Source organism: Hermetia illucens, chromosome 3 (assembly GCF_905115235.1).
Source record: "Hermetia illucens chromosome 3, iHerIll2.2.curated.20191125, whole genome shotgun sequence".
Classification (NCBI taxonomy): Eukaryota; Metazoa; Arthropoda; class Insecta; order Diptera; family Stratiomyidae; genus Hermetia; species Hermetia illucens.
This window is the reverse complement of record NC_051851.1, coordinates 104,515,836-104,530,042: the sequence shown is the minus strand read 5'-3', so window position 1 is coordinate 104,530,042 and position 14,207 is coordinate 104,515,836. Positions and strand designations below refer to the sequence as shown.

At 44.4% G+C, this 14,207-nt stretch overlaps 1 protein-coding gene across 3 annotated transcripts in view; it reads right to left on the bottom strand.

Moving 5' to 3' along the window:
• Positions 1–3,390: 3,390 nt before the first annotated feature.
• Positions 3,391–14,207, bottom strand: part of LOC119653035 (CLIP domain-containing serine protease 2) — a 53,177-nt gene continuing 42,360 nt past the window's right edge. For all 3 annotated transcript variants that reach the window (XM_038057484.1, XM_038057482.1, XM_038057483.1), the window contains one exon: positions 3,391–3,739. In XM_038057484.1, the coding sequence (XP_037913412.1) occupies positions 3,411–3,739 (329 nt within the window). In that variant the 3' untranslated portion in view covers positions 3,391–3,410. The remainder of the gene's footprint in view (positions 3,740–14,207) is intronic.

Genomic DNA, 14,207 nt, shown 5'->3' with positions numbered 1-14,207 from the left:
ACGTGCCTATATGTGTACAGTATTCGAAAATAGGCAGTTTGTTTGTTTAGGGTGAGCGTAACATCTACGGCTGTAATATGTACGTATGTCTCGTAGTTTTGTAGCTGATACAGGTAGAAAAATGTGCGTTGAAATTGCTTAGATAAGATGAACACAAAACCTTTATACCCGAAGCACGAGCTTCCGGTATTCCGACTTGTTTATATTGGATGAAAAGTCTCGTCCTCGATCGATTTCTTAGAACTTATCCAGGCCAAAAATCTGGAAAAAAATCACATCTATACAATATCTAGGCTTCAAAATACATCCCATTCCAATACCCGCTCAAATAAAATTAATAATGGCATATTATCATATTTTAGAAATTTACTCGAAAACTCCCCTTAAGTTCATATCCCTGGGATATAAATTTGGTAGTGGCCTAAGGGATAATATAAGGTATCATTTTAGCAAGTTTTAAGGAAATCTAACTATTATTAACAAAGTTAGAAAAGGTGACAATTTTCCATTTTATGTGAATTGGGCGCATTCTAAGACGTGGCGTCATCATTATATATCAACTTGTCAATGCCGGAACAAAGCGAGTTCAAGTAAATGGGGCGCCGAATAGGAACATCTGTTTTTCTCTATTTAGCTATTTATTCAGATATATATATATGTATTTATATGTATATGCTAATGGAGTTTGCCGCTAGTGTCTAATTCCGGGGGTATTTAATATATAATATAATATGCGTACGATCAATTTATATACGCATATATATGTACAGTATTCAGTAATAGGCAATGTTTGTTTAGGAAGAGCATCCGATTCCTCGACTTCATGCATGCACCTAAACTTGCATATAATATTTAAAATTGTCTCAAGTGTAGCTTCAAACCAAGGTTTTTGCCTTTATCAAATCAATATCTACCTACAGAAGCATTTATAGACCGATTTTTAACATGCTGCCCAATGGGATTATGCTCATTATCCGAATGAACAAGTCTTTGATCTGCATATTTGGGATGCTGTGTCGGAAGTGTTATCGATTCCCTCTGTGGCTATTACTTCTTCCAACCCTGATGATCAAACGAATAAACGTGTTCACGAAGAAAGTCACATGTTTAACTATATTTATATTGTATTATCATATCATGGCGGTCGGCTAAGATATTACATATTCATTTAGATTTATTCATTAGACTTCCATTTTACCAGCTGCGCTGTGTGAATGTGGATATCCGAGAAGCCAAATCAATATTGGATGTTTGCTGGCCAGGTATTTCTCGATAATACACTAAATACCACTATCAAGTAGTGACGAAAGAAACGCTTTCACTTTCTTTAGTTTGGGTTGATCTACATATGCACATGAAATTGGCCAGAGTTGCCATTGAATAAAAAGTTATACAATGGTTTTCCTAGTTGTAGAACGAATTATATATTCGAATGAAAAGTTTTACGGACAATTGCAGATAATGTTAACCTTTCTTTGAAAAGGGGGTTATATGTGTCCATGTCTGAGGACCTGCACATCGTTCCCTTCTTTAGGTTGGACATATTTGTGATCCATTAGCCATACGTTGCTTATTGTACGGTACGTGTAAAGATGGCACATTAACTACTTTCCTTTGTAAATTAAATGAAACAATTTACTTGTAGATGAACTATATAGATAAACAGATCTGGATGTCCAAATTTGGTACTGGTAACACAGACTACTCTTGAATGGCGCTAAGGTAGCAGAAGAGCACGATTTTCTTGGGGAGATTGCGTGAGAAGAGAAAGTAATGTCACACTCAGTTACATCAGGCAGACGATTTAAAAACTACTCAATAACAGTTGGATACAAAAGTCAGATAATTTGTTTCCAATTAAAATGTCTAGTTATTTTGCTAGGTGGAAGTGATAGTTTTAAATTTGAAGAAGATTACACATATTTGGAAATGCATGGAAAAGAGAATGTGATAAAATATAGAAGTTCTATAGTAAGCAGTAAGGTAATTCTGTATTTTAACTATGAACTAGTAAGCTGTCTGAAACCCTTTTGAAAAAGAGGGAGTTAATATGTAATGTCAGAGAGTTGGTGGGCCCCTAAGAAAGTGGCTCCCTTTTGGGTGTAGAATCAAATTTTCCTCAAAGGTGTCTAGGAGGAAAAGAATTCGTGAGCTGGTAACTTAAATAAGAAAATACTATAGTAATGGACTGTTACACACGTATTTGATAGTGGTGGGTTTCTTGGTATCTTACAAGAAACTAGGATTGATTTTAAGATTAATCGCAAATTCCTCGGTAAACTTGCCCGATTAGCCGCCTTCTTTAATTTGAACGAGAATTTCAGCAATATGGGCAATGCATTCTGGACCAGGGTCCGAGAGAAATAATGCATTGGGACTCTAGTGAACATCCTGTCCCTATTGGTAATAATGTGCTGTCAAATTCAAAAGGAGCCCTTTTCGCAATCAGGGATTTCAGGATTTCTATATATCGATTTTTATGATTTTGAATATTTCGTATCTTGTCCCTTCCAGAAATACACCATATAAAATACACTTACCTTTGAAGCTGTATGAAACTTGATACCGCACTTGGTAGCGCACTGGGACTTGTCGGGTGCCTGGCGGTGTGTGGACATTCCGTCATTATTACCCTTGTCCACCCGTCCCTAGAAGAATTTAAACTGCGATTGTTGACAAACCAAAAACTACTTCTCAAACGAGGAAGGATAACTCTTCGGTATTGCAAAACTCTTGTCTCTCCAATCACGTTTTGCTTCGTCATTTATCTTCAAGAGTTATTTCCTATAGGTTGCTTTTCTTAACTTTGTGGTGTGTCTTCCTTTTGATATATCAGATTATTTCTTCTCGTCAATCAATAGATATGTCGCCCTCTCCTTTTCTAGTTGTATAGCGTCTAATGGACCAAAAATAGATCGAAATTTGATTTTTTTTGTAAATCGTTGCATATTTTTAACAAATTAAAGTAAAAACGGTTTGGGGGAAGATTGTCAATGTAACATTAAATTAGAACATATTCTTTGCATTTGAAACACCTCGGAAATCTTACCACCTGGGATATTTTTGTGATCGACGTTTCAAGATCATGTCAACGGTTGTTTTTAGTTTTCAAAAATACTCGTTTAAAAATGAACGTTTATCAGAAGAACAAAGAAACCTATCTTTTCGCGCAGACAAGAAGAATTTGGGACAACCCGTTCTGGTATATTGATAATGTATAGGTGATTATAACAATTTGTTTTCGGCACCATCGTAAAATTATTATTATTATTTGATTGGCTTTTTGTCGATGATTCGTTGAGAAATGAAGTGAATATCCAGTCGATGAAAGTAAGATTTGAAACTTGGAGGAACACATTTAATCATGATAAATTAGCAATATAAATAACATTTACATAATTAATCTGGTTTTAATTCTTTATTACATTCAATATCCAATCTATATATTCGGCAACATTTGTATAAACGGCGGGATAACCTTTGACACCGCATTGTGTAAATCCATAACTGACTACTCCGTGGGTTACCCACCGCAAAAGAGCTTCATCGAATCGCATTAAAGGACCTCCACTGTCACCTAAGCATGTGTCTTTCGAAGTTTCACCACCGGCACAAATTTGTTTAGGACCCAACTTCACTCCGTAAGGTTGCAGAATTTGAGAGCAATTCCCTCGGTCGACAATTGGAACACGCAGTTTCAGTTTTATTGGACTGGCCATGTTCCATCGAAATTTGTTAACTGCAAAATGACAAAAAAATACTTAAATGGGGAAATCATTTAGAATGTTATAATATTGAAATCTTTGCTTTCATGAAGACTGACAAATTTTAAAGTTAATTTATACAATTTATATTCATTAAAAGTCCGCCTACGAGGGCAGGGTGAAAAGTTTCCGGCTTGATTAAGACATGACGTCATGAGGTACGACTGCTTTCTTATATTCTATGAGCCAACTTTTAAGTCAATTGATGTGTTACCATACAATTAAGAGCTCATTAAGAAGACGCCTCGATTGTGTACACGAAAATGGAGAAATCACTCAATAATCAAAGACTTCTGTTTGGAAAACTAAATTTCAACAAATGGATTAAACACTGAACAACTTCTCTCCATAATATTCAACAGTCATGCAGTGAATTGCGGAATTTAAAACAAGTCAGAAACCGGAAGCTCAGCGCTTTAGATATGAAAGGTTTAGTTGCAACTTTGACCTACTGTAATTGAGTTAATAGTAGTACGATTTCCCCCAAACTCCAGTACGCGACTTCATATGAAAATTCATATTAGTGAAAATTTTACGGGTTTAGGATGAACTTAATGTGGTTCCCAGTAAATTTTCAAAATATACCAATATACTATTTTGAACGACGTTAAGGCCACAATTACTGAGATAATTGGCAAAATTCATAAAATTATGGTAGAGTGCCAAAGCTTGGAATATCAAATAAACATGTACACATATTCGAGATACACTTTTCTGCATGAAGAAGCTCTCTGTTTGGAACCTCAGAAGTTGAACCGGAAAACTGTGCCTATATCGAATTTGGCACTCTATAAAAGAAATCCCGACGACTTTTGCGTAGATTCGTTACTGTGGATGAAACTTGGGTTCACCTCATTCACATATTCATGTGGACCCCAAATAAGTCAGAATACCGGAAGCTCGCGTTTCGGGTATAAAGGTTTTGTGTTCAACTTCAACGCACAATTTTCTATCCCTATGTAGCTACAAATCCAACATAATCCTTCATATTTTTCCAAACTGCAAGACATACGTACATATTACAGCCATAGATATTGTGTCCGGATAGCTGAGTGGTTAGAGCACAAGGCTGTCGTGCGGCGGGTCGCGGTTCAAATCTCACTGGTGGCAGTGGAATTTGTATCGTGATTTGACGTCGGATACCAGTCGACTCAGCTGTGAATGAGTACCTGAGTCAAATCAGGGTAATAATCTCGGGCGAGCGCAATGCTGACCACATTGCCTCCTAGTGTACCCTTACGGTCTTGAATGAAGTGCTCTAACACACTTCAAGGCCCTGATCCAACATGGATTGTTGCGCCAACGATTATTATTATTATTATAGATATTATACTCACCCTCAACAAACAAACTGCTTATTTCCGAATACTGTACATATATATGCACGTATATAAATTGATCGTACCTATATTTCCGATTTACTTCGTGCACCAACGCATACATATGTACATATATAGCACGTATATTAAATACGGTTGATTTAATGAACAAATATATCCATCTGAATTAGACACTACCCGCATTCATTAGCACGCATATACTATATACCTACATACACACACGTCTGTTTGGAGTAATTGATATTCATACACAAATGACTAAAAAACTAAAACAAAATAGCAAGCGATGGCGGCTTTACGGTTTCTTACCAGGGCAGAGGTGAGGCAGCGTCTGAGCAGCGTGACCGTAGCGGCTCGCAGATGTTGAGTGCTCCTTTATATAATTCGTAGAACACGACATGCCTACGAATTATATTGAGCGCAAATCCGTCTTATTGACCAGAGCTTGGCCATCATTCTCAAAACGAATAAAACAAAATAGTTCTTTGTGACCTCATTCATACGAACTCCCTTTGGTGTGGTATTGACGAATTGATATGTGATAATGACGTCATGAACATTGTAGAATGCACGAAATTCACGAAAAATGGCAACAAACTTGACCAAGTTGAGCATTATGTTATCCCTTATTCCCGTAGCGGGGATGGATATAAGGGGGGTTGCCGGGTAAATTTCTAAAATGTGGAAATATGCTATTATTAACTTTATTTACACCAATACAATACATTACACCAAGTTGATTTGAGAACGAGATCTGTTACACTTTTTGGGGGTCATATTTTGAGCCCTCACTCCCCTACGTTTCACCCGGTATCAAATACGGAACCAGTTTTGAAAAGCACTTATTGAGCCCTTTCAGTTGATACCCCATAAAAATAAAATTTGCACTCCTCCATTCACATGTATGGGGACCTCCTTGCACTTAACACAAAATAGCGCCACTTGCTGTATGTAAAGGAAACAACAGATCACACGCTTTCACCTATTTTCGTGGCAATCGGCTTAGCCGTTTCCGAATAGATCGGGTGTGACAGACAGACGGGCAGTGCGGAGTTTCCAGATCTCCCATTAGGCGCGCCCCTTTGTGCGGATATGGGAATGCTCGGCGGATGCGTAGGAATATGCACATATATGCGTGCGTGTATGGACATTCTTATGCGCAGGCCGGGTAGGTGGGAAGTAAACGCCCAGCCGTGGATAAATATTGGCTATGGGAAGGATACCCAGAAATGAAACCAAACATAGAGGAGCAGAAGGAGAATAAAGTTACGGCACAGTAAATAGTAGAGTAGTAGTAGAGTTGTCTGCATTTATAAAGAACAAACATAATGTGCATCAGACAATCAAAAATGTGGTCCCTTTCGTATACTATACAATGGTGCCAAGGACGAAAAAAATACCGCGAAGAAATTAAGCGTCACCCAGGTAACACAAGTGACGCCCCCTCAAAATCCAAAGGGCGGTAAGCTTGAAAAGACGAGTAGAGAAGGTGCGAACGATTCTTTCGGATCCTCACAGGACGCGAAAAGGCAAAAAGGCCTCTCACCGAGAAAAGGGAAGGCAAACAAAAGTTAGCAAAATCGTGGAAACTACAGCGCCGGCTCCAATTGACCCAAGGGAGGCAAAGCCCCAAAAAGGAACCAAGGAAGCATGGACCAAGGTTGGCGGAAAGAAAAATGCGACACCGAAAAGAAGATTACGGCCCGAATTAGTTATCATCTCCAAAAAAGATGATATGTCTTACGCCGATATCCTCAGGAAAGTCAAATCTGATCTTGAGCTGATGGACCTTGGAGAAAACGTCAGCCGAATCAGACGCTCCCAAAAAGGAGATTTGATGCTGGAGCAGAAGAAGTCTCCGGGCAAAATGGTAGAAAATTTCATTCATACTGGTGGATGCAAGACCTGCCTAAATCTCTATCGACTAAGAAGTACGGCACCCGTGTTGAAACGCAACACCATGCCGAGGCCCGAAGGTCTCTGCTCGCTTGAACGCAACCACAACCCCCACGAAGCTCCCACTAGGAGGCCAACTGCAAACAACCGAGCTGTACGCACATTCAACAGGAATTCTCCTGAAGACTGCGAGTCCAGGAGCTATGCCCCCCCCCCCCCCCATGGTACCAGTATACCGTGATCCTGACAAGATACGTGTAGGGGAACTTGAGACTATTGTGCGGTGGAGTAAACCAGACCAGCGCAATGTGTGCTGTATGGGCAATTAGCCTATCATCCTGATAAATGCTGCCTTGGTTGTGGAGGTTGAGGAAGGTTGCGGAGGACTATAGGAGTGGTGTCTGAAAGAGTGGGTCGTGGGGTCTTTTTGTATGGTAGCGAAGAAACGAATAAGGTCGTTATTGTGAGATTGAGATTTGGTGGGGAACTTAATGAGGGAGTTGAAAAGGAATCTGTCGATACGGATGGAGTTGACATTGCCACTAAGGAACTGTTTGGAAAGGAAATAGGAATCAAGCGTGGCTAAACGGAAGAACTTCCTCTCATATAAGCGCAGGCGACAAACCGCTTTCTTTCAAGGAGGGTTGAGGACTTTCTGTTAACGCTTGGTCGGCCAGAGTGTAATTGAGGTGTTGGAGATGATGGATTTGTCGTGGGGAATTGGTAATTGGTGGGAATTCAGGTGGACACCTAAGGCATTTAATGGAACGGACGGAGTGAATGGAAGCTGCCCCAACATTAATGTTGAGGTTTCGTGTTTCCTCCGTTATCTTCTGGGTAAATTTGACTCTACCACGGAAGACGATCACTTCGCACTTACTAGGATTAAGAAGGGGTTTACAGGAGTGAAGGAATTCATTCATGAATTGGATGGAGAGCTTAAGTTTGCCTTGAGCAGCTGGAATGTTACGGGATGCAGTACACAGGATCAGGGGGTCTGCGTACTGGATGGTTTTAACGGTGCAGGGAGTGTTGGTAAGGTTTCCGAAAGAGATGTCGGCGGTATAGACGGAGAAAAAATGGTAGCTGATAAGACTGATCCCTGTGGGATGCCTACAGGCGGAGAAAATGGATCGGATAGTTAATCAGAAATGCGGCCGTGAGATTGGCGGTAGGATATCTAACCAAGTATTATTAAGCATTAATCTGGGGGTGGAATTTGAAGAAGTTGTACAATTTAAAGACGAGGCCTTCGTGTAAGACGGAATCAAAGGCATTCTGAATATTAAGGATTCAGTCAGTGGTAGAGATATTGTTGTTCAGGTTGGAGCATATGTCTACTTTAAAGATAAGGAGGGCGTGGGATGTACTATCAACAACGGCGCAACACCCGGTATCCGGTCTAGGCCTGCCTTAATAAGGAACTCCAAACATCCCGGTTTTGCCTAGTCAATTTTTTAAATTTCGTCGGGATACTCGGGATTCTCTCGTGTACCGTTTTACCCTGACTATGCTATCATAGGTGGCTTTAAAGTCGATGAATAGATGGTGAAGCTGATGTCCATATTCCAACAGTTTTTCCATCAGTTGCCGCAGAGAGAAAATCTGATCTGTTGCTGATTTGCCTGGAGTGAAGCCTCTTTGGTATGGGCCAATGATGTTTTGGGCGTATAGGGCTATTCGGCCTAGCAAGATACCGGGGAATATATTATGGATAGTACTCAGCAACGTGATACGTCTATAATTGCTGCACTGTGTGATATCTCCCTTTTTATGTATGAAACAGATAATGCCTCATTGTCAATCGTCAGGCATTGATTCGCTGTCCCACACCTTGAGCACAAGCTGATGAACCACTTGGTGTAATTGGTCGCCTTCATATTGAACCAATTCTGCTGTAATTCCATCGGCTCCTGGTGATTTATGATTTGTAAGCCGATGAGTTGCACGGATTGTTTCTTCTATACTTGGTGGTGGCAGTATTTGTTCGTTGTCTCCAGTTGGCGGGACCTGCAACTCGTCGATGTTCTGCTTGTTCGGTAGCTTGTCAAAGTACTCAACCCATCGCTCCAATATGTCCATTCTGTCGGAAATCAGATTTCCCTCTCGAGGTGTGTAAGGCTTCATCCTGCTAACTTGTTGGTAAAACTTTCTTTCCTGGAGCGGTTGTTCCCTCTACTTTTCGAGTTTACAGACCTGTTGGTTCTCCCAAGCGTCCTTTTTCCGCCTGTGAAATCGCTTCTCCGCTCGCCGGAGTTTGAGATAAGCTTCCGCCCGTGCTCGCGTCCTTTGAGATGCAGCACTGCTCGGTATGCAGCATTCTTCTGTTCCGTTGCTAGCTTACATTCATCGTCCAACTAGTCGTTCCGATTCTTTTTGTGGCTAGGGCCAAGTATGTTTGTGGCCGTATTTATGGTAACGTTTTTCAGGTGAATGTGAAGATCATTTGTTGATGCTTCATCTCCAGGATCTCTGTTGGTTGTGGTTATTGCCGCATCCATTTCCCTCTTATAGGTGTCGCGGAGGGCTGTGTTGTGGATGGCTTCAGTGTTAATTCTCACCTGATTATCAGAGGGGATTCTGGGTGGTGTTGTTATTCGAGCTCGGAACACTTTAGCAATCACTGCAAGAAATCGCACGTACAAAATATACACGAAACGAACAGACTTAGATCGACTGCGAACTAAGCGTCAACGGTAAATAAATGAAGAGAAGTCTAGTGGAGAAATGTCGTCGACATCGATTTTATTATGGCTGGCTGAATGCAGATATACGTTTTCGCCGACGACGCCATAAAGATGAAGTGTGAAGAGTGGTCTCGACTTTGCAGCAGAGGCAAGTTCCTTTCAGCTTGCAGGTGTCCAACCGGTGTAATAGAAGGGAACGTAATGATGGTGTGAGATAGATACTGTAGGTCGAGTAATTATAACACCACAATTATAAGGATGAAGAATAACAAATTCAGCACATAATGCGAGAACACAATATTTTGAAAAATGTTTTTGTAAAATATATTGATGAAATTTCGATAAAAAGTGAACACCACTGATAGTCTTACTGTAACAAAATTCGAAAACGATAAAACCGTGTCTAACTGTGTGGCTAGAAACTTGTGAGTGTTACGTGCCACGGTTGGAGACAGAAGAGACCGGCTTATTTCCATGCGGTCTTTTCTGTCCCAACCAACGGCACTTCCTCCCCCTCAGGGGTCGTTAGCGATTTTTAAACGGGTCGCTTACGATACGGGGTGTGACGTCCCTGAGGTGCCCGAGTAAGTAGTTCTGCCCCCTAGCTGGCAGCATACCTGCGTCCTAGGTAGTAGCCTCGAGAAAGCTTCTCGGTGAAGAGCGAACCGCGAATGACCGGTACACGTCGGGACACACTGGGAGTCTCCGGAGCCGTCGACAACTCTCTGTCGGCGTCGACGGGGTGATGTGAGCGTAGCTCTGCCAAGGTGGTAGTTGCGACGTGTACCAGGAGCCAGCCCCTTCGGGACCCTGGTCGGGAAGTGTGCATTGAACCGGTGTTAGTAGACCGCGTTGCCCCAAGCGAGCGCTGATCCGTCCGTGAATTCCGGGATCAGCTAAGCGTAGGTCAGGCCTCAGGGAACTGGGGTAGGGGCTGTGTCCCCGAGGGTATACCCGTTCTTGACTATTGCACACGATGCGCTGGTACCTTTTTCATGGAGAATATTCTGAAAATTATAAAAAAAAACGACGAAACAACAGACAAGGAGGAAGAGCTGGGTGCGTTTGGGCGGAGCACAAAGATGCGTCGTTCACCGCAGCGACCAGTGAAAGAGGCAACGAGGGCTGATATACCCGATGAGACACCGGGGCGCCCAAATAAAGAGGAAGCCTCATCAAGTGGTGCGACTGACCGTGCGGGGATGGCAACTCCATTACCTTGCAGTGCCCCTGTCCTGGAAGTAAGCTCAGTGAGAAACGCTAGTCCTGAGCAGATGGATTTGGACACAAATAGAGTGGAAATGCATTCGACCGTCCTCGCTAGAGCCGAAGAGGAAAGGCTCATCCGAAAGTGCGCAGCAGTGGTGAAACGTATGCGGTCGGCAACGTTCCTTCAGAGAAACGTCAGCAAAGGCGTCAAAAACGGGCTGATGGAACTGGAGGAACTACTGGACCGCATTTCCTTTTATAGACGCACGTGGAGAGCAGCGGAAGACGACTATAGAGCAGAAACAGTCGCACTCCCCGCTGAGAATGCTGCTTGTGTCAAGCGGACCGCAGATAGCCCTCTGCAAAGTGAACAGGGGAAAAAGCGGAAAGAGGACGACGTGCCTGAAGGAGACTTTATCGAAGTAGTCTCCAAGGCCCAAAAAAAGAAGGCGAAAAAGGATAAAAAGAAACAACGGACTCCGGCGCCAGAGACACGTCTGTCCAAAAACAAGGAGGCTGCCAACCCAAACCCAGTAGCGGAAAAAACGAGGAAACGAAGAAGGACTAGATCGTCGGCTCTGCTCATTAAGCCGACGGAAGGCAAGACATTTGCGAAGTCCTTAGTGAAATCCGCTACAGGATGAAACCCGAGGAGAACGGAGCAGAGGTGTCTTCGATACGGAAAACGAGGAGTGGTGGAGTTCTCGTCGAACTGGGGGCAAAGACGACCAACAAGAGCACGTTCTGCGAAGCGGTCAAGGGGCTATTGGGGGAGAAGGCCCTTGTTTCCAGCCAAGAACCCATGTGCTCTCTGGAAATACGGGATCTTGACTGCTTCACAGAAAAGGTCGAAGTAGAGGAGGCGCTAAAGCGTGAATGTCCAGAGGTAACCAATGCCCGGGTAGGTATTACCCCTGTAAATGCTCGAGGCCAAAAACTTGCCGTGGTGGATGTCCCCGAGCAATATGCGAGGAAACTCCTTAACAGCGGGAGAATCAAAATCGGATGGGTAGTATGCAGGGTACGAATGCGGATAGTCCCCACCAAGTGCTACAGGTGTCTGGACTATGGACACACATCAGCAGCTTGCAAGGGTCCGGACAGGAGGACAGCATGCCGGAGATGCGGCCAAGCGGGTCATCAAGCGAAGACTTGCAAGGAAAGCGAGAGTTGTGTTCTCTGCAGGGATCGTGGCGCATCTGGCGAAAGCGTCGCACACACTGCGGGCTCGGGACGGTGTCCGATCTTCAGGGCGGAATTGGAGAGGGCTAGGGTGCGAACGCCATGATCCGCATTTTGCAAATTAACATGCACCGGAGTGCAACCGCTCACCAGTTGCTAGCGCAGTTCGCTGCGGAAGTAAATGCTGATCTAGTGCTGATTAGCGAGCAATACCGAAACAAGGACCCGTCCTCATGGTATCTGGACTTATCGGGCACCGCTGCCATCTGGGTTCGGGACGACGTTCGACTTCGTGTTCTTGCCGAAGGTCGGGGGGACGGATTTGCCTGGATCCGGTGTTTAGGGATAACGTTTTTTAGCGTTTACCTGACGCCGAATGAGTCGATTCCGGACTTTCAACGCCGGCTTGATGCTCTGGAGGACGCCGTTTCGAGCACGGAGGGACGAATCCTGGTTGGCGGTGATTTTAATGCCAGGGCTCTTGAATGGGGCATGCCTCAATCAGACTCCAGAGGGAAACGGATTCTGGAAATGGCGGCGAGAACCGGGTTCGTAATTTTAAACACCGGATCCACGCCAACGTTTCGGCGCTCAGGTTGTGAAGGAAGCATTCCCGACATAACTTTTGCGTCGGAATCTCTGGCATCATCGGTGGACGGGTGGCGAGTCCTAGAAGACTTCTCGGCAAGTGATCATCAGTACATTGCGTTCGAAGTGTTTGACGCTACTTGCCGGCGAGCACCAACACGACGTTCCCCCTGCGTGTGGAATGTCGCGAAGGTGAACATCGGAAGGTTCGTCGAAGCTCTTGGAGCAGGTAGGGCCGCGCTGGGGGGCACTCCGGGGGGTGGTGGTGTCGCAGCTGACACCGTCGTAAATTCAGTGATGAATCTGATAACGACGGCGTGTGAGGCTTCCATGCCCCGGAGAAGCCCCAGGCGCGACAAGCCTTCTATGTACTGGTGGACGGCGGAAATTGCCGACCTACGGAAGGAGTGTCATAAGCTCCGCCGTTTGGCACAACGTTTGTATGCCAACGAGGAGGCATGTGCCATAAAGGCACAATATAGATCAGCAAAAAGGAGACTCCGCAGCGCTATAAATAAAAGCAAAGCTCGCGGCTGGCAAAATCTTATTAATGAGGTTAATGATGACCCGTGGGGACTTGGCTATAAGCTTGTCACTCGGAAAATCGGGGCTCTGCGGAAGCCCTGCATACTGAGCACCGACCAGATGGACCGCATTGTGCTGGCATTGTTCCCCAGACACCCTGTACGGCTTGATGTAAACAGCGCGGAAAGCGTCGTGGATTGCCCCCTTTTCACAATGGGAGAACTCGAAGAAGCGGTTCTCACTATGAAAAACAGGAAGGTGCCAGGTCCTGATGGCATCCCGGCGGAAGTTTACAAACTGGTGCTCCGCCAACGGCCAGAATTGCTGCTCGAAGCGTTCAACGCGTGCTTGAAGGAGGGCGTTTTTCCTTCTCGCTGGAAAGTGGCCAGACTCGCGTTGACCGTAAGGGTAAAGGAGATCCGGAGCTCCCGTCTGCATACCGACCGCTGTGTATGCTTGACACGGCCGGAAAAGTGCTCGAGAAGCTCATCAGGGGTAGACTCGCTGAAGCGATCCGTGCTGCCGGGGACTTATCCGCAAGGCAGTTTGGGTTTAGAACAGGGAAATCTACAGTGGATGCTGTTATGGAGGTCGTAGATGCGTTTAATCGAGCCGGGGCACACAGCCGCCGATCTCGACGGATAGTGCTCCTCATAACGTTTGATGTCAGAAATGCTTTCAATTCCGTAAGATGGACAGATATGCTGGGCACACTAGAGAACTCCTTTCACGTGCCAAGCTATCTCTTGCGGATATTGAGGGATTATCTGAAAGACCGCTCCCTGTTCTATGAGACGCTAGAGGGCCAGAGGAGGATGGAAATCACGTCGGGAGTAGCGCAAGGATCCATCCTAGGGCCGGACCTCTGGAACGCTTCTTACGATAGTCTGCTGAGACTCGATATGCCTGAAGAGTCGCGCCTGGTCGGTTATGCAGACGACGTTGCGGCACTTGTTGCCGGACGCACTGTTGAACAGGCGCAAAGCAGACTTGGCATATTGATGCGACGGGTAAGC